At 41.2% G+C, this 22,096-nt stretch overlaps 1 protein-coding gene across 1 annotated transcript in view; it reads left to right on the plus strand.

The window, feature by feature from the left end:
* Nucleotides 1–22,096, plus strand: part of prkcz (protein kinase C, zeta) — a gene marked incomplete in the record, with an annotated part of 136,148 nt that overhangs the window by 104,387 nt on the left and 9,665 nt on the right. Inside the window, 7 exon segments of the mRNA XM_034145661.1 lie at nucleotides 3,319–3,416; nucleotides 4,234–4,320; nucleotides 6,727–6,862; nucleotides 7,048–7,135; nucleotides 7,863–7,982; nucleotides 16,023–16,102; nucleotides 17,360–17,449. Coding sequence (XP_034001552.1) covers nucleotides 3,319–3,416; nucleotides 4,234–4,320; nucleotides 6,727–6,862; nucleotides 7,048–7,135; nucleotides 7,863–7,982; nucleotides 16,023–16,102; nucleotides 17,360–17,449 — 699 coding nt within the window.

Here is a 22,096-nt window from a genome sequence, read left to right on the forward strand (position 1 = left end):
ACGGGAACAGTCAGACAAAGCCCTGATATTTGCTTCTATATTCTCTCCTTAATATTGTTTTGTGGACAAAATGTTTATTCTTTCCTCTCCAAGATAACTTGTACAAGACTAAAGCAATGGTCAGTTTTTGCAATGCAAGGCACCCCCCTTCTTTTATTCTTTGGTTTGCCCACAAATAGACGAGGAATAATGCAACATTAGTTGATGAGTCATTCTTGTGGACAAATCATGCCAACACTCAATGTTTACCAGGGCTGGGAGGGTAACTTTCTAAATGTATTCTGTTACAATTAATAGTTACTTGTAAAAATATGTAATGTAACCAGTGATCTAATCTGAGTATCACAATATACAAGTAACCTGATTACTTTCCATTACTTTTGGATTACCTCAATATCAAATACAATCCAAATATATAGAGGAGAAGATAAATATCAATAAGATGTTTGTACTGTGTGTACTGAGTGTATTATGTAACCCACAATGTCACCTTAGAAAAGAAGAAACCAACATATTTAGAATAAAAATCAAGTCCTCTTAAATGATAGGCTAGTCCTACAGAATAGTAAAGTCAAGAATGGTTTTTTTGTTTAATACTTGCATTTTAATACATCAGGTGTACTCCTACTGCATTAAAAAAAAAGCCTAAATAAAAACCAAAAAGGAAAAGCAGGCAGTACATCTATCTATAATATATCAATCTGTCATTTAAAACGTCTTGTAACATTGTCTTCCTGCATGTAATCCCCATATTTTGTATGTAACTGTAAGGGAATACAGTTACCTTTCTTTTTGTATCCTGATGACCTAATCCTGTTACATGTAATCTGATACTCCCCAAGGCTGATATTATAAGTGTTGCTCTGAAAGTCAGTGCATTTGTAATCAATCAAAGCTCATCAGAGAATCATTGCACACCAACAAACACAAAACAGTCTGATAAAACTGATTTGCGAAAACTGATATTTGGCAGTTGGATTCATGCAACACAATTCATATACTAAAAACACGTTTAAAAGAAATGTCAAACTAAATTGTGATGAGTGCGTCCTCCTGTTGATTGTTCAGTCGTTGGTGCTGTGGGAGCCCACTAGATGGCGATATTGTTCAACAGATAACTCCTGCACAGTAAAGTGAAAAGGATCACTGTCCACAGCTCCTGCAGCACCCAACATCTGCACAACATCTGTCACAGGCTGCATAACTCCACTCAACATCTTCTAATATGTTCTTCTCTTCCACATATAAACACTTTCATTTGAAAACATTGTTAAATCCTAATTACTTGTGACAAACGCAAAAGATCCACGAATGCAGTTTTACCCTAATGAATGGGATTTAAGGAAAGGATCTAGTCTTTCTAATGTTGTGATAGGACATTCATGTGTTCATGGCTCTACTCATGCACATTCATTTCATAATGTATCTCTTTGGTACTGACATCAGAGGGATCTCTCATGACAAACTACAAACTACTAATGGAGCCAATACGAGAGATGTTGTCGTTGCATATTCTGCATAATTAGAGATTCCTCAATGAGTTGACCAGGAGGGATTTAGTATCAAGTACAACATATACATCAAAGATTAACCATCATCAACTTAATGACACTTTAAATCTGCATAAAACATCTCCGGCTCAGGCGAGGCACTCAGCTCTGTAACTGAAGTGCGGACCATTCAAACCACAGCTGACTGATACGAATGATGGAAAACGGACCTGTGCGCAGATACTGAAGGTTATTCATGTCAGTGGCCATACTTAAAGGAAACGTTTGTATTATTTAAACCCCTTCCTTTTTACCCGCTGTTGAGTTTCGCTTCAGTTTTCCAAACAATTAGAATAACTCCGGAGCATTTAAAAAGTCCGGCAATTACTTTCAAAATGTATTATGTGTTTTCATTCGAAGAAAAATGTAGGATTTAACCATATTTGTCTGTTTTTAACCTTACAAAATAAAATGATAAAAAATAGCTTCTGTAAAACTGGTCTGATTGTGCTACAGCGTACGATTAAAAGACTTCATAAACCCTAGTCAAATAATAATAATTCCATCCCTGTAATGTCTTTGCCTGCACACAATATAATGAGTTACCACAATAACAGAAACATCTCTCTCAGCTCCATCAGCCCCTCACTGCATGCTTTAACTTAACATAGAGATGAACCTGAAAGTGCATTTATGCTGTAATCTGTTTGCAGGAAAGAGTGTTTCCTTCTTTTAGCATTAACATGTTTTTAGCAGCTGACTGAGTTATCTGGACTATTTGTCTTCAGAATGGAAAGGGTCTATCCTCCAGGGCCATGATTGGCTCTGCCGCTCTGGTTTACACCGTGGGGTCATTATATTCATGAATCTGGTTTAACACAGCGATATCAACCCAACTTTTGAACCTCTCCCAATTTGTGTCATGATAATATTGGGTAAAAAAGTTGACAATATAATATACATAAATCATGATGCTAATTTGTAAAAAGGTCTGGTGCTTTGTGAAGTCTTTCTGCAGTAAACAAGAAAACAACTTCTTAAATTCTTGTTTTCTGCATGGAGTTCAGATCAAACAGGCTAACCTTGGACATAACATTGTCTAATTCAGGGTGTCAAAAACATATGGCCCGGGGGCCAAAACCTGCCCGCCAGAGGCTCCAATCTGGCCTGCGGGATGACTTTTCAGAGTGTACAAATGACAGAAAAGACATGAACCCCAGTTTTCACAACTTGTATGAATGTATGCATTTGGTATGTTTACATTGTATACATTGTCAAGGCAGCTCCCCCTTTAGTTTGTATGGTGCTGTGTATAGATAGTTCATTACATGTGAACATTTTCAGAATGTCCTTGTTGCACTAAAACAAAGGGAACCATTTGAAATTGTGGTTATGTATAGAGCATTAATACTGTTGTTTTCATTTCCGCGTTAGCCTTTATTTCCATATTGCGACGCACAAAGCAAATGTAAGGGCTTGACAGACAATACCGTTATGAAAAGAGCTTCAAAATAAAGGTAAGAATAGCTGTTTCCTCTGAAATGGGCCAAAGCAGTCCACTGAACAAAGGCACATGGTGGCTCCTCAGGAAGCTACCGGTCGTTGGGTAGATCTGCGATGGTTTTGCAACGTGGAGTGGCCCTTTATCTCTCACTAACAATGCCCTGGGTAATGACCAGAGACTGGAGGTAATGACCCCTCTTATAGGATTGTGTATCTGTGGCATGGCGTGTCTCCCCCTCTCTGTTTAACCACAGAGAAAGTGTATCGATCAGACACATTGATTGTTAATACATTATCTCTCCATCCGTCTCCCCCCCCTCTCCAGGATATCGACTGGGTGCAGACAGAGAAGCATGTGTTCGAGCAGGCGTCCACCAATCCATTCCTAGTAGGCCTCCACTCCTGTTTCCAGACAGAAAGTCGGTAAGAGCATAAGGAGGCTGACATCTCAGCTGCAGCTCACACACCTGACAGGACCTTTCACAGTACTCTCTGATGATGCTCTGCTCTTTATTACATCATCAAGCTGGTATATTTCCTATCATTTGATGCAATATCACCATTTTAGTTCCAAATCAATCAAAAGCTCCAACATGTTGAAGATCCAACAACAACATTATGTGGATTCATATGTGGATATTGTATATTTTATTAATTGGTCCTGGATATTTTGATCGTTTTCCTTCCCTTTCATTACCTTATATATTATTCAGATTATTATGATCTCCTAATTGCCTTCTGCATTGATGTGGTGTATTTCATTATTTCTTTAGAAGAGTGTCTCGTGTGGTGATCTTCAAAAACAAATGGATGACCCAGCCATACCATGCAAAGACATTTGAACATAGCGTTGAATTAGCAATAGTATTACATTCCTCTCAGCTATGATGCAAACTCAACAGCTGACAGATCATATATTCCTGGCCATGTTCATTTCAATGAAACAAGAGTAATGTGGGACTGTAATGCACAGAATAGAGGAATAATATTGTTTTTATAATCTACAGCAGGTACATTTATTGTGTTTTGATCTTTGTAAAGGTAGATTACAAACTAATGATGAACAAATGCTGGCCTTTATGTTCTGTAGCATTCAACAGGAACTTTAAAAGTCAACTTGTTACATTTTGCTCATATTATCTTTTATAACTGGACTCCTTATGATATCATCCGTCATTATGTATTTCTTTATTTCTGCCTATTAAGACACAAGATTTTCCCATCATGCTCGGTTTTGCAGGTTATTCCTGGTGATTGAATATGTGAATGGCGGGGACATGATGTTTCATATGCAACGACAAAGGAAGCTTCCGGAAGAACATGCAAGGTGAGCATCCTGTTCCTGTACACATAGCTTGTCTGCATCGCTTTATCTTTGCCAAATGTTGTACTGTAAAGATCAAACGCCAGGACCAGGTAGAGGGACTGCTGTGGGCCTCCAGGAATATGACCAGAGGAAGTGTGTGAAGGTATGACTGGATGTGTGGTAGCTACACAGGAAACACATCGATACACAAGACTAAATGTTTGGGTTAAGATTTAAGAGGCCCGATTGAGCTTTTTGGGCTTTTCCCTTCCCTGTAGTGTGTTGGATAGGTTTGTGTGCATGTTAATGGTCTACAAAGACTACAATCCCTGTGTTCCCTCCAGAGGGAGTTTCTCTCCCACACACTGCCTGAAACGCCTCAATTGGACTCATTTGTTTTCTTCATTAACATAGTGACATCACTTTGTAACACTCGTGCTTCTATTGGCTAGCCTCCAACGCATTGTACGTGAAAGGCTCAGGGGCGGGACATCTCTAAGCTGTTAACCAATCACAACCAGCCAGCTAACCAATCAGAGCAGACAGGGCTCTGGTTTCAGACAGAGGGTGAAAAGAGGTTCTGCAGCACAGACAGTATGAGAACAATAAAGAGCTTTCTGAACATTAAAGCATGGAGACATGTCCCATGTCCTCTTTAAAGTATGTTACGTAAAGCACAGGGTGTGTAGTATGTTTGCTAGAACATAAAGCATCAGTCTCATTTAAGCATCTTGCGTTTTGAGGTGCACTGAGAGTGCGTGTTAGAAGATCCCCAGTCTCAAACGCTCCTGCACCACAAACCTCTTCTCCTCACAAACCCTAATGCGGTGCTTCAGCAGCTCCATGCACGTGGCTGCGCTGCCAAAATCCAATGTAACACTTATTCTTCCCCCACTGAGAAATATAATGAGCACCCATAATTCATTGTGCCTGCGCACTTGCAGGGCATTCCAACTGCGGCTCTGATAAATGCTGGATCAAAGGCTGGGTAATTTAGAGAGGCACCGTTGGGCCCCTATCGGCCCCTGCAATCTGTATTCTGGAGACAGTGGCTGTACATATGCAAAGCAGCATGTTAATCACTCATAATGATTGTACATATTCATGAGCAGCGCACTTAGAGAGAGCCCTGCTGCATTCCCCCGCGCTGTGGGGGAGGCGGGCCGGTGGGCGATGGATGCTGCTGATAGGATGCAGCTTCTATCAGTCTGATGTAAGCACCAGAGCCACGGTGTACAATGGAGGCTGTCACAGAGAGAGCGTGGGGGAGCGATGTGGGATTTGTAATGTCAAACATCTCTCCACGACAGTCTCTCCCTCACTGTTTGACAATCGTGGAATTACAGCAGGCGGGGGCCCGTCACTGTTAATGAAGGCTTATCTCCCAGAGACAGAAAACACTCTACCTACACATGGAGAGGAAACGCTACTGACTCACCAAGAAGCACAACAAGAACATCCAATCACGGTCAAAACAAGAGGGTTATGTTTGCTATAAATATATGTTCACCACGAGGGGAATAATCTACTTAAGGAAGCTCTTTGCACCTCTAAAAATCACTGATCAATTAGAAATAACCATGCCTGCTGCACGGTTGTTATTATTTATTTATTTAAGTTTGAGTAATGATTTGGAGGCACAGTGAAAATGTACTTAACATTTCCCCTCGTTAAAGGAGTCTTCAGCCTGGAGGCTGTAGCTTTTAGAAGGTTAACAAGTCGGTTCCTTACTTTTGTAGCATGTATGTTCTCAGCAGATAACCTGGTGATCTGTCTGATCAGAAGACATTTAGTCTTGATGATGGCACTATGATTAAAGCTTACAGTGTTCAGAATGGAATGGGTCCATCCTCTCCAACTTTGGCACTTTAGACCATGTGGTCAATTGTGTTCATTCCCGTCTATCTGGTTTACTACAGTGATTTGTAAAACAAATAAAAAAAGAGATAAATGTATCATGACGCTGATTTGTAAAAAGTTCAGAATTCATGCTTTGTCAAGTCTGTCTGAAGAAGACAAGTAAACCTTGTTTCTTGTTTTCTGAATGCAGTTTGAATCGATCAGGGCTCAGCTAAAATTGTGGCTGCTCCATTAACATCCATCATTTTAATAGAGCATAAATGCTGTAGAGATGTTATCGTTTACATTCGCCGCTTTGCATCAAATTGGTTTGTTATTGCGTCGCAAAATGCAAATGGCTTGACGTTTATGAAAAGAACTACAAAATATATTTTTCACCTGGAGTGCTACAAGAGAGTGAAAGCACCGGCTGTGTTTTAATCATAGACTTTTATGAGTGAAGGCAACACATGTTATAGCTACCACAGGCTATAGATAATCTGTCGTGTTGTGTACCAGAGGAGATCTTTGGCCTGATGTAGGCCCTCAAGGACAGGTCAGAAACATCGTGCATTTCTCTCTTCACAGATTTTATGCTGCTGAAATCTGTATCGCTCTGAACTTCCTGCATGAAAAGGGCATCATCTACCGAGACCTGAAGCTGGACAACGTTCTCTTGGATCACGAGGGACACATCAAGCTCACAGACTACGGCATGTGCAAGGTAAGACACGCATTGATTTTTCAGTCCACTGTGTGGACGGCTAGCGTGGATGATCAATAATGCAGTAGATCAGTATCGACTGGAAGTACTCATTTCTTTGTTTTTTGTCCATCAATCGTGTTCTCGCACATCATACACTTTATTTATTATCACTCCACACTGTTCCTCCTCCTACACCTCACCAGGAGGGGATCAGACCAGGGGACACCACCAGTACCTTCTGTGGAACACCCAACTACATCGCCCCTGAGATCCTCCGAGGAGAGGACTACGGTGAGTACCGAACAACAAGAAATATTTTTGATTGTGTTCAATATAAACACTAAATACCAACAGAAGTCCATAAACACAGGACTGCTCTTAAAAGCATGAACATTCAGTTGTGGGCCGTAATTACCAAAGGACGCCTCACAGTGGGTCTTTGTTTTAAATGAAGGTATAATTAAAAGGATTTTAGAGGGTTCATCGGTTGAAAAGCAAATCGGAAATAAACGCTAGGATCAAGACCATTTCAGGCCCTATTATGTGTTTTGGGTGTTCCCTCTCCTGTAGTGTGTTTTATAGGTATGTGTGCATGGTCTGTTTACTTCCTTAATATAGTGACATCCCTATATAACACTTGTACTTCTATTGGCTAGTGCTCTAACACATGGACGTGATAGGCCAAGGGGTGGGACAATTCTAAGTGGTTGAGCTAACCAATCAGAGCAGACTGGGCTCTGGTTTCAGACAGAGGGTGAGGTGCTGCAGCACAGGCAGTATGAGAAAAAGAGCTTTTTGAACATTAAAGCATGGAGACATGTCCCAGTAGAGACACTACATACTGATATGTATTTAGCCTTAACTGCATCAGGCACATTTTGTAGTAGTAGTGCGTGTACAGAGAGAACATCTTTCACCATTAACCAAACATGCCTGAGTTGGTAATTCATAACAATGATAATTAGTTTCTCTGAGTCTTGTTTGTCTTAAGAATGTTTTTGTTGTGCCCCCCCCCCAGGCTTCAGCGTGGACTGGTGGGCTCTGGGCGTGCTGATGTTTGAGATGATGGCTGGGAGATCCCCTTTTGATATTATCACCGACAATCCTGACATGAACACAGAGGAGTACCTCTTCCAAGGTGAGGGGAAGGAGATAACTATACATAGAGTTGAATACACCTGTGAGATACACACCTGTGAGATACACACCTGTGAGATACACACCTGTGAGATACACACCTGTGAGATACACACCTGTGAGATACACACCTGTGAGATACACACCTGTGAGATACACACCTGTGAGATACACACCTGTGAGATACACACTGTGAGATACACACCTGTGAGATACCAACCAGTGAGATACACACCTGTGAGATACACACCTGTGAGATACACACCTGTGAGATACACACCTGTGAGATACACACCTGTGAGATACACACCTGTGAGATACACACCTGTGAGATACACACCTGTGAGATACACACATGTGAGATACACACCTGTGAGATACACACCTGTGAGATACACACCTGTGAGATACACACCTGTGAGATACACACCTGTGAGATACACACCTGTGAGATACACACCTGTGAGATACACACCTGTGAGATACACACCTGTGAGATACACACCTGTGAGATACACACCTGTGAGATACACACCTGTGAGATACACACCTGTGAGATACACACCTGTGAGATACACACCTGTGAGATACACACCTGTGAGATACACACCTGTGAGATACACACCTGTGAGATACCACACCTGTGAGATACACACATGTGAGGATACACACCTGTGAGATACACACCTGTGAGATACACACATGTGGAGATACACACCTGTGAGAATACACACTGTGAGATACACATGTGAGATACACATGTGAGATACACACCTGTGAGATACACACCTGTGAGATACACACCTGTGAGATACACACCTGTGAGATACACACCTGTGAGATACACACATGTGAGATACACACCTGTGAGATACACACCTGTGAGATACACACCTGTGAGATACACACCTGGTGAGATACACACATGTGAGATACACACCTGTGAGATACACATGTGAGATACACACATGTGAGATACACACCTGTGAGATACACACATGTGAGATACACACATGTGAGATAACACACCTGTGAGATACACATGTGAGATAACCATGTGAGATACACAACCTGTGAGATACACACCTGTGAGATACCACATGTGAGATACACACTGTGAGATACACACTGTGAGATACACTGTGAGATACACACCTGTGAGATACACACCTGTGAGATACCACCTGTGAGATACACACACTGTGAGATACACACCTGTGAGATAGCAAAATAAATACACCTGTGAGATACACACATGTGAGATACACACATGTGAGATACACACCTGTGAGATACACATGTGAGATACACATGTGAGATACACACCTGTGAGATACACATGTGAGATACACACCTGTGAGATACACACCTGTGAGATACACACCTGTGAGATACACACATGTGAGATACACACCTGTGAGATACACACATGTGAGATACACACCTGTGAGATACACACATGTGAGATACACACCTGTGAGATACACACCTGTGAGATACACACCTGTAGGCACGGCCGTCTAGGACCGCGAAAACACAGGTTATTAGTTTTGAAAACCCGTTGCCTACTGCATTTGACTTTTTATTGCACATGTAGTTTATCAATGCTGTCAGTAGAAAACATGTATTTTACGGTTATGAGGCATAACGCTAGCCTGTAAAAGCAACAATTCCAAAAAGTAATATTATGAAACAGCTATCATAAATGATCAAATTATAGCTAGGTCTGAAACATTTTTCATTATTTGGGGAGGCAGGACTGTGCTTTTAAAAAATGTGCTGGCATTGAAATTTGACCAACAGAATAAAAAACCGAGGAAAATGTTGTCCTGATGAAGGAGCTGGCGAAAATATTATAAATCATTTGTAATCATCCTGTAGAGATCATACATTTCTGAACAAATACCATGGCAACCAGTGTTAGACAGACAATAATAGCCTTGGGGGGGTTCTTTTTTTCTCAAAACAGTTCTTAATCACTAAATACATATTTACAAAAGTATATTTTCACTTTAAAGTTATTTATTTAGAAAAGTCATACAGCAGTATTTAGTTTTATTCTATAATGTCGGTCCCTGTTTGATGATCAGGAGTGTCTCCAGCTCCTCACTACATCCTGTGCTTTATGGATTAGCAGTAGAGGAATATTGGGAAATCAAATATGAGTATTGAGAGCGTCTGGCAGGCTGTTTGGTGCCATTTAAACAGAAACATGTTAGTTTAACCCTTTGTGACGCATAACTGAGAGTCTGAGAGTGTGGAAAACAGATGCCATGTAAATAACAATCACCTCTGGGCTGTAAGGATTTATGTGTGTTTGTAAACCCAGGCTTAGATGGGTCTGTATGCTTCATTCAAATGAGTGAATCTCAGAAATAAAGCTAATGTTATTTCTCTCACATGTTAATTAGCTTCAGTTTGCTGTAGTCTCTCAATCCACTCCTGTTGTATTTTAGTTTGTGAGATTTATTGGCATTTGAGTAACTTCTTGTTGCATTTACATTAGTGATATCATTTGATAAGGCTAAGGAAAAGAACCGTTGGAGAACATGCACTCATTTTGGTATTTTGTTTTTATTTCCTATTGATGTACATTTTTTGTCTGTGTTTATTTCTACCTAAAAAATCGAAGTGAGCGATTTATGAGTTTAATATTCTGTTGGCAGAGTATATGGTCTCTTAAACCCCATTGGATGGCGATATGGTGGTCAGGCAGAAAGAAAAAAAAAGACTGGTTTCTTAATGTTTTAAAGGACATTAAGAAAATCTGTTGCATGTGAGCTGAGCAAGAAATGGATATTTGAGTAATGAATGTAACGCTGTGGCGTCGGGGGTTTCGATTGCCAGTTCGCTTGAGCGAAAAATGTGTGTCAACATCCCACAATGCTCTATATCTACCGATCATTGTTGTGTTGTGTAGGGACACAATTGTAGGATAGCTGTATCTGACGGTTTTCCAAATGAAGGATGAAAGTAATGATGCCATAATAACTGTTCAGAGTTGTGAGTCTTTCCTCATAATCATCATACGGTACATCGCAGTGCATCCGTCTACAGCTCTGTGTAAACGTGGAAATGCCTTTGACGCTGAAGAGAAGCAGCATTTTGAGCATGCACTCCTGGAATTTGCCTCGGTTACTTTATTTATTTTCTCTCAATAGTGTCTGTGAGTGCTTCAAGTGTCAAATGATAAAGGTATTTTATCATTCTGCACGAGAAAACATCTCGTGCATCTACGGAGAATGGTGTCCAGCCACACATGTCTCTAAATGATACCTGTGCACATGTCTCTAAGGCGGGAACATACAGTCGGGGACATTGTTTTGAACATATTTGGAGGCCCACAGAAATCCTTGAGTAGATGTGGAACTTGCGCAGATGAGAGGATGTCCCTCACTGCTACGTGCAGTTACCCATAAATCCCTTCTCTGTGTAGGCCTGCAGCCAGGGGGGCCAGGGGGGCCAGGGGTCAAAGAGTGTGTTTGTGTGGGACAATGTGAGACATATTACTGTTATGATAAGACCTAGTTCAGATTGACATTTTAATGTCCATCTAACCCTTACAAATAAACATTTATTTGCTCTTAAATATGAATAACAAGGCTTTACTTTAGGTTGACAGGAGCTAGCTTACTACCACAGTCTACTGACTGGTGTTCTGCACAATGTGGTAAACGCTCATTATGTCAGCTGCTGTAACCTTATCTGTTTGGTAATACTTTCAGGATCTCGACACAAACTGATGAACCCAAATGCACGACCCAGAGACAAAGTCTTGAATGTAAAAAAATGTAATTTTAATTTCACAGATCAGGTAATCCCTCTTAACAGAGTAGATACTGGAAATAACAAAAGGCGCTCACAAGGAGGAAAAATCTAGGCATAACAAAAAGAGAACTTAAGAAAAACTTAAGCCTACAAAATTAACAAAAGAAACAAAACCTGACATGAGTGAAAGTGATCCTTTCTGAGCTGAGGCTTGGCACGACCATTCGGAGAAACAAACAAGAGGAACTGACACAGGACAGGGGAGAGACAGGACTATTTAAACATGAGGTGAGTGGGAACAGGTGGAAACAATCAGGGGCGGGGCAGACACTGATGATGGGAAAAAACACACAAGGGGAGGAAGAAACAGGGCCTGAAATGAAAGACAAGAGGTAAGTACAAAATAAAACAGGAAATGGAAAACGAGACATGACAATAAACACAGAGACTGACTAGAGATGAAGAACCTAAATAAACAGACATGACCAGACGTGAAAAAACATGAAAATGACAGACATAATACATAAACATAACCAACACATTTGACGAGACACAACAAATACTCATTTGATTCAGGAGGAATGCATCTATAAAAAAAAATCTTTATGAGCCAGGCGTTTCTTGTGAGTCTTGCATGTAGTATTGCTTCAATTTGATTTACCTCCATACGCAATTGAAAAGACACTCGCGCAAATGTCACTCCAACTCTGATGGAATGGCCTCCACCCACTACACCTCTGAGTAAATACATTTCCAGACTTTGTTGATTGATGGACATCTGACCCAGCTAATGGTTATATCCCTGTCTTGCTTTCTAAACAGTCATTGGATAAAAGCCAAGTTTTAGACGAGCGACTGTAAAACAAATGCATTACCTTCAAGGATTTACCACAATATTGTAATTAACATTCACCAATGTGAGATCTTAACCTTCTAGGGATTGGCCAGTTCTCAAGGAAATAACATTACATTGAAAAGCGAAACAATTTAATACACAATAACAACAAAGCTAACTTTGGTTCGGACCAAAGGAAACAAGGTTTTAGTTTGATCACACCCTCTATAATCTCTGTCCTATTTGTATTTGTGTTCCTGGAGCCATATGGTAGCCTCACATAGACCCCCCCCTTTACCTCCCTCTCTCACACAGCCACCCACACAGTCCTGTATAACAGAAATTCCTCCATATAGCCTAGTGTGACGCAATATGTCTCTGCTGTGGCTGTCAGGGCTCCGCGGCTAGCATCTGCCACCAGCCCGTCCTCATGCCGTCTCGCTGGTGGAGCAGCAGGTTCTTACTCCAGGTCCTGCCAACGGAAACCAACCCTTTCTCTATAGGTGCCGCCCAGCCATATGCCACCTATGGACCCTGTGCCAGCCCTGCTCTGGGTCCCAGTGCTGCAACCCTATAGCTTCAGACACACATACATTTGACTCAGTGGGGAGCCAAGCACAAGGTGGCATTCTTGTGAAAACGTGTACAATTTTAATAAGATAAATATATTAGAAACGCCAACATCTTCACTCCAGGTCAACCAAGTAGCTTTTCCCCAGTTATCTCTCTAAGTGTTCATCAGGCTGAATTAATAGAACAGTATTTCTGTATATCTATCATAAGCTCAAATCGGCTGTAAATAACTAAACTAGTCTTACCATTTTGTACCAATATTTATTCAGCTTTAATGTGCACCGGAGAGGTTTTGGAACATGGCTGTGCTCTTCTGTTTTTGGTGTCATTTCCCTGACAAGTGAGAGGATTATTTTATGACATTAAACAAACACCAAGCAAAGTTAAAGCTGGAGGGACACATTGAAATAAAACTATGGAATTCGGTGAATTCTGTTTGTTGTATTTATTTCGATTTATATTAATCTAGCAAATAATACATTATGACAAAGTTGGATATTGTGCTTTCCAGAATAATGGTTTGTTAACCTTTGTTTTGTCTTCCTGGCTACTTTTGTTGACTCTTTATTAAGCTTATATAATGAATCACCGTATTCTGTTTTACACCTTTTTAGCCAACTTCATTCCATCTTATTAATATATCGTTTTATTTATGGTCAATAGACCTTACATTTTGAAGTAAAAAAGGCAAAAATGTTAATTTAATTAACCTTATCTAAAGTCATTTTCCTCCATGGAGTATCATAAGTAATATTTTAATTGCATCTTAACTACGAACAACAGTTCAAATTCTGGCAGTGATAGATATCATTAAAAAACGTCATTAAAGACGGAGTTGAGGCACTTCTTTATTTCAGCAACAGTCTGCAGATCATCCTGACAGGCTGCACAGACCCCGAACAACCCGGTACAATAATACCTGTTGTCCACCTGAGTAGAAAAATCACTAATAAATAACAGCTGCAGAAAAACATGAGACATATAAAAGAAGTAACATGAGGTAACAAATGAGACGGAACAAAAAGCCTGTAGCCTGAGAGGCAAAACCCGGGGAAAACAGTGTGCACTAATAGCTTGATGAGGCATGTGGCTGGAGACTCATTCATTCACAGTCATGTAATTACTGCACTTCAACTGAGTATAAAGAAAAGTGGTTTTGTTACCAGCTGAAATCCTCTTTGCTCAAAAGAAACACCTGATCTGAGCATACCATGTCCGATTTACAGTTTACACTATTCTGTCACTATTCTGTCACTATTCTGACACATGGTAGTGATGGAGAGTAAACATGTCCACACACTGACAATGTAACCTTCAAATCAAATCAGGTTTTATTTATATAGCACATATAAAAGCGATTTTTGGTCGAGCCAAAGTGCTGTACATGTAATAAAAACACATTACTATAATCACAATAAACGACAATAAGTTACAACAGATATATATAAAAAAAACAAAATTAAAATAAAAACACAAGGAAAAGTCAGGAGTCGTGCTCCGCTCTAACTAGAAAGCCAGAGAGAAGAAGTGTGTTTTTAGTGTAGATTTAAAAACCCCTAGGGTCTGGGCCGACCTCACATGGAGGGGCAGAGTGTTCCAGAGCCTAGGGCCAGCTGCTGCGAAGGCTCGGTGCCCTCTGGTTTTAAGCCTGGTCTTGGGCACTATCAGCAACAGCTGGTCAGCAGACCTTAAAGCTCTGGCTGGGGTGTAGCGCTCGAGGAGTTCGGCTATATAGGCCGGAGCCAGCCCATTTAGGGCTTTAAAAACAAATAAAAGGATTTTAAAATCAATTCTGAACTGAACTGGAAGCCAGTGTAGTGAGGCCAGAATAGGGGTGATGTGGTCGCGCTTTTTGTGGCCAGTAAAACGTACAGCAAACGTGCAGCTGCATTTTGGACTAGCTGTAAGCGTTGAATTGAGGCCTGGTCCATACCCACATACAGAGCGTTACAATAGTCCAGTCTCGAGGTTACAAAGGCGTTAATAACCCTTTCTAAGTCATTAAAAGATAAATACGACTTGGTTTTGGCCAATAGTCTTATTTTAAAAAAGCAGGATTTGACTACGGTGCTGATCTGCTTGTCGAATTTAAAAGTGCTGGTGAAGGTCACTCCAAGGTTCATGACCGAGGGGAGGATGTTTTTTTTGAGAGACCCCAGAATATCAACCGGAGAGGCTGGAGGTTGCGGTCCAAAAAAGATGACCTCGGTCTTGCTCTCGTTGAGGTGGAGGAAGTTTTTGCTCAGCCAGGATTTTATCTCTGCTAAGCAGTCCATCAGCTGCTGTAGTGAGTGTGTGACATCTGCTTTGAGAGGCAGATCTATCTGTACATCGTCGGCGTAGCAGTGGAAGGGAATATTATGTTTTGTGAGAATTGAACCTAGGGGCAGTATGTATAGTAGAAAAAGGATGGGGCCCAGAATCGAGCCTTGGGGAACACCACAGGTAAGAGGGGCTTTGGCAGAGGAGAAGGCACCTCGCTGTACCGAGAAGCTACGGTCTGTCAGGTAGGACCTGAACCATGCAAGGGCAGAGCCTGTGATGCCAGCGGACCTTGAGCTGTGCATTGAAGCACTACAGTGTGAGGCAGAGCTACACCCTTTTTAGATTTCGAGGGAAAACTATTTTTCACCGAGTTTCTCTTCTCGGTTGTATGACATTGTAAAGCTGTGGGAGTCTCAAGGCTGTGTGTAGACCATCAGAAGTGAGAGAAGAAGAGAACAGTCCTCTGTATCTCCTCCCCTCCTTTGACTCCCACTCAGCAGACATGGTCACCCACAGGCAGGTTGGACTGTGAATCATCCTCCTCCCTACTCACGATCTTCCTCCTTTCTCCCTCTCTGTCTCTTTTCTTCTCTCCAATAGTCATTCTTGAGAAGCCCATTCGCATCCCAAGGTCTCTGTCAGTGAAAGCTGCCAGCGTGCTGAAGGGCTTTCTAAACAAGGTGAGAGCAGTCCCTCCCAACGCAACCCTCCGTGTGTGTGTGTGTGTGCGTGCGTGCGTGCGTGCGTGCGTGCGCACACTGCTGCTCATTGTAGGATCATGGCCAGTATTTATTATTTTGTCCTGTGCTACAATAATGGTGAAATCCTAATAATAACCAATGTATTCAGTTACAATTACCAATTACTTGTAAAAAATGTAAACTTATCTTGGTATCAGAAAATGTAATTAATGTAAACTGATTACTTACCATCCTTTTTAATTGACTCAATATCAAATGCAATGCAAATAAATACAAGTGGAAATCATGTTAATACTAAAGTTTAGTATGTACGACAACAAAACAATGTAAATTATTTTACAATGTAAGATGTAAAACACATTGGGACAATAGTACAACATAAATGCTGATTGTTTGCCATTACACTGCTGGACTGGGTGACATTTTCACGTTTATAACACACACACACTGTAGGTTATTTTGACTTAATCCACACACATTGTCCTGTGACCACAAATACTAACTAGAGCACCACATGTGTCCTTTTTTAAGAACTTACTTATGGTTTTTCCAAGTAATTGTAATTCAATTCAGATTTACATCTGGTGTTCATATGAAATCTGTTGACAAAAATAAATAGGTAAAATAACACTAGAGTTATTATTTTACTCATTCTGGTTTCAAGCCTTGTCATACTAATAAATGGAAGTGGCCTGAAAAAAATCAACATTACTGTACGTTTATGATTTGTAGTAACAACACAAAAGAAACACTGGTATGGCCCTTTAAGAAATATATATATATATTTGTTGTAATCAGTTTGTTACCGACTACAAGGTTGCATGTGTGTGACGTCTTAGTGTATCTGTTAGCATGAGGCTGCTAACAGCCTTCACATGCACTTCCTCTCTTTAAGTCTTCAGAATAATTGTTGTGATGAACAGAGCGCAGTTCGAGCTGAGCGGCAGCGGGGGGGCCACATGTGCACATAAACATGATGAAAACATGTGTGGCCAGCATTATTGCTAATTGTCCACGTTGGCTTTTCTCTTATTAACATCTAATATGGAAATGGGGTAAATGCTATCTTTTGACACCCCCCCCCCCTGGACTTTAATAGTGCAGACATTAAGTATAATCACCCTGACAGTAGGCCTGCGTTGTTTACATGCAGATGCTGAATTATAAAGAATAGTCTCTATTTGAAATACAGATGCTCCTGTTTATCTCGCTGACCAGCTGTTTTGGTCCCAACAGGATCCCAAGGAGCGGCTGGGGTGCCAGGTCCAGACGGGCTACACAGATATCAAGTCACACACATTTTTCCGCAGTATAGACTGGGACCAGGTAAGAGCAGAGTGAGTGAGGACAGAAGACATGTCATGCTATGATTGGATAAATGTTGTTTATCGCAGCTATGTTAATTTGCACTTCAATTATTTACAACCAAACATGCATAGTTTGTGGCATGTGGCCGGAGACTCATTCATTCACATTCATGTAAATACTGCACTCTAACTGAGTATAAAGAAAAGTGGGTTTTTTACCAGCTGAAATCCTCTTTGTTTATCCCAAAGGAGACATTTTGGGATGACATTTTCAAAATATACACATGTATATAAAAGTCCCAGTTATATTCTCTAAACCTTTCTTGGAATATATAGATGACACAGAAGGTCCCCAAGACCTTTTTTATTGAATTTTAGTCAACAAAAAACAAACAATGTTGTGACAGATTACTGTTTGAATGCCAAATCCCACTCAGTGACCTTCATGTCGTTGGAGTGCCACATTGTATGTCCTGAAAGGTACAACTATCTCCTCCTCAGCAATACACTTAGCTGCTTTACCTGTTGTACTTCTGAGCGGCATGTTAGCTAATGTTAGCAAAAAAGGAAAAAAACAGTTAGCACAAAGGCAAGGCAAGGCAAGTTTATTTATATAGCACTTTTCAACACAAGGCAATTCAAAGTGCTTTACCAAAAATGAAAGACATTAAGAAAATGGCATTTAAAATCAGTCATTAAAAAGAAAAGATAATAAAAGAAACATTAAAAGAAAAAATACATGTATAAAAGTTACAGTGCAGTTTAAGATGTGAATAGTTCAATTAAAAGCGGCGACAAAAAGAAAAGTCTTCAGCCTGGATTTAAAAGTAGTAAGAGTTGCAGCGGACCTGCAGGTTTCTGGAAGTTTGTTCCAAACCATGAACAAAGCAGCATGCAGACATTTATGAAAATGTAAGCTGACTTTAATGTTTACACATCATGTTAACATGAGCGTTATTTAATGTGAGCTTAACTTTTGAGTTGATTATCTGAACCCATGAGATCATGATGACCGGGGCTTTAGGATCTGTGGATCAATCTAACATGGCATCCTCAGCGGGCCTTTAACCCCCTGTCACACTGTCTGAAATTGACACCAGATGGACACACGATAAAGGAAATGTTCAAATTCGGCTCTGATCGTAACAACATCGGGCCATTCGTGAGGGCATCTTAAGCCATGGTATGACCGCCGGTGGAGTTTCTCAGGCTCCGGCAGCAACTTCGTGAGCGGTGGCCAAATCTTTGGCATGCCAACAAATTGCCGAAGGACCTTGCGAAGGTTCATTTTCGTGTTGAATTTGTGTGTCCATTTTGCCCTTCGTAAGGCCAGCGTGAGGGCATCTTGTCAAATCGTGTCATCTTCCTCTGATCATCGGTGCCATCGGGCATTTTTCGCCTCACGAAGACAATACGAAGGAAACAAGAAGCTGCCCGATTGTCTTAGGAAGGCAACACGACTACGTGAAGCCCTCGCAATGCCGTCGTGTAGCCATCGTATTATAGTACGATGACATCGAGATTGCATTTATTGCACAACAAAATCATGTAAACATATTATGTAAATAACTCAATTTGTGTTCTGTGAAACTGAAAAGGATATTACATTGTTTTTGTTACTTTCGTTGCAGTTGTATGTCTTAAATGTAATTTAGGTTAACTTCCTGTTTTATTTAGATGCTTTGATTTTTGAAGGCGAGTTTACGCTGTTGACAGGAAGTTGTTGTTGCTATGGAAACAACATGACGGAGATAAGTAATATCTTCTAATCTACATATAAAGACGGAGAAAGTAAAGAATAAAGTGTATGTTTAAATGTTAGCACCCCCCGAAGAGGCACAAGCTCTTACGTTGAGTCTGGATACATTCTAAATCATCGTACTCACACGTAGGCATCGTACTTGCTTCGGCTGTTGCTTGGCTGTTGACCAACTTCGGGGCCATCTTCGTGCGAAATTCACAATTCCATATTCGTGTGTCCATCTGGGGTCAATTTCTGGACAGTGTGACAGGGGCTTTACAGACCACCGCTGTCAGCAGGAGGGGAGGGGTCAGGCCCAAACGCAGGAGACAGGAAGACTTAAAGGTAGGGTAGGTAAGAATGGAGAAACCAGCTCGAGTGCGCTAGAATTTGAAAGTACGCAGCCGAAGAAAAATAACGAACGTGCACATGACCAATGAGGGCACGAGATAAGTTTGTGCACAGATGGAAGGCTGACAGGCAGGTAGGCCATCCAGTTATTTTAGCCGAGCCGGCTAAAATGATTGGTCGTGCTTTTTACAGTACTACAGCTTCCACAGATGACATTTTTTTATGTAGTTATTGTCAAAGCATTTAATGTATTCATTGCTATCGGGATGTTAAGAGCATTCCATGGAATATAACAAAAAGTGTTTCTGAAGTGAATTACCTACCCCACCTTTAACAGAAAACACTTTAAAGTGCAGATAAAGTGCAGGTGTACATGAGGACACGTGGTTTCAGGGCTTATGGGAACCTGGTGTAACTAATAACGCCAGGAGACACTATCAAACAGGGGGGGGAAATACGCAAAGACATAAAAAAAACAGACATCATTGAAATAAAACTTTAAAATTAAACAGAAAACAATCAGACTGAAACTACAACTGTGCCACAGTCACAGTAGCCGGACAATCGGACCATGTTGAACAAAACTAGCAATGAACCAGTCTTACCAATGGGAGGAGTGGATTTTTCATATGGCTTTTAATAAGTGACTCTAGTTGTTTTGCTTTTATCTTTTTCCGTGTTAAATGAAACAACACCAAGTGGAAACCACACTTGAAACTGATTTGGACCAGAGCAGAGACCTGAAAATATAAAAGAGGAAAACATGGGATTACATTATATATCATCACTCATATCCAACATATAAACTGTGAGGTGCAAGGTATTACTTAAAATACAGTTCCTCTTCAGTGGGATCAGGCTGAAGGCTTCCTGCCAGACAGATGCTGACAGCTGATCTGGGGTTTGTCACAACTAATGTAACAACAAACAAAGAGTAAACACTGCACACCCGTTTAAACGCCAATCAGCTCTGACAACATGGCACGGCTGTCGGAGCTCATCCACTGCCTCTGTCAACTCAGTGTGGAACTACTGTATATATGAAGAGCGCAAATAACACAAACCCCCTCCCAGTGTGTGTGTGTGTGTGTGTGTGTGTGTGTGTGTGTGTGTGTGTGTGTGTGTGTGTGTGTGTGTGTGTGTGGTGTGTGTGTGTGTGTGGTGTGTGTGTGTGTGTGTGTGTGTGTGTGTGTGTGTGTGTGTGTGTGTGTGTGTGTGTGTGTGTGTGTGTGTGTGTGTGTGTGTGTGTGTGTGTGTGTGTGTGTGTGCAGTTGCGTGATCGATGCCGTAGCTCTGACGCACAAAACTATTTGAAACGGACATGAAAGCAGGATCAAATCCGTACAATGTGATCTTTACATCTGATAATAGACTGTTTCCACCAGCAGGGCTGAGGTGAGAAATATATCAAATCAATGTTGACCTGACATAGGTCTTGTTAAGTGGGCAGCTCAACAGGTGGACCCAGGTGCGGACTCAGACAGTAGCAGGAATAGCTTTGAAAAAAGGTTTATTGTTGGAAAAATGCGTGGTTGATCAGAGCTGAGATGGGGAGTGAAGGGGAGCCGAATGGGAGGGGGTCCAGGGAGGGGGGTTTGGGTCAGGGTCTGAGCGGTCCACAGGGGCTGGAGCAGAGCAGACAGGACTGCAAGGGAAGAAAAAACTGAACAGGATCAGGCAAGGGAAAAGAGGAGAACCGCTATCACTAATATTTAACTGGCTGACGAGCAGGTTCTAAGGTCTGGCAGCGTGGAGGTGGCTGCTGAGTCTCTGTAGGAGGTAATCAGCTGGGGGGGGGGGCTGCTCTGCCTCCAGCACACTTGTAGACAATCAGACAGGGAGGGCCCCTCAAAGAGTGCTAATGATTAGTCAGGGCAGCAAGTCCAAAATGTAATGCAACAGCTCTATTCTTCATTATCGTTGTATAATCACAATCAGAATCGGTTTTCTTACCAAATAGGTTTACTTATATGAGGAATTTGCTTTGGTATGTAAAAAATGTTAAAAACATTATCAATTCCAGCCAGCTCGTTGTGTTCTTATTTATCTTTTGAAATAAAGCCCTTACTTTCTAAATGACACCATTGCAGGTGCTCTTCATAATAACTCTATAAAGCCACAATTAATATGCTATTTGATCAGACATTAGCGCAAACGCTAATTAAAGATGAATTAAGGCCATTTCTCTATTCTCATCATTGCCATGTCTCATGGGACAATTAGGAAGGATGGCAGGTACGGTAGTGGCTTAAAAGAGAAAAAACACAATTGTCAGGAGTGTGTTAATGAGTGCTGCCACAGCGCCTGTGAAGTACACACCAAAGGCAACCTGGGAAAATATATCAAAGCGGAGAGAAATCCTGAGCCCAGAGACAAAGCCCCCGTGTAGCACAGAGGGAAAACAAGTTGACAAAGCTGAGAGACGAGGAGAGGTGACGCTCTCTGCCCTCAAACCACAAACCTGTCTCCAGACCTGACAGGCCTGGCACGCAGCGACTGTTGTTACCACACATTAATATTCATCAGACGCTTCCTGAGGGAGCGCCGAGCTCTCTCTGAAGAGATGACACATTG

Source organism: Trematomus bernacchii, unplaced genomic scaffold, assembly GCF_902827165.1.
Source record: "Trematomus bernacchii unplaced genomic scaffold, fTreBer1.1, whole genome shotgun sequence".
Classification (NCBI taxonomy): domain Eukaryota; kingdom Metazoa; phylum Chordata; class Actinopteri; order Perciformes; family Nototheniidae; genus Trematomus; species Trematomus bernacchii.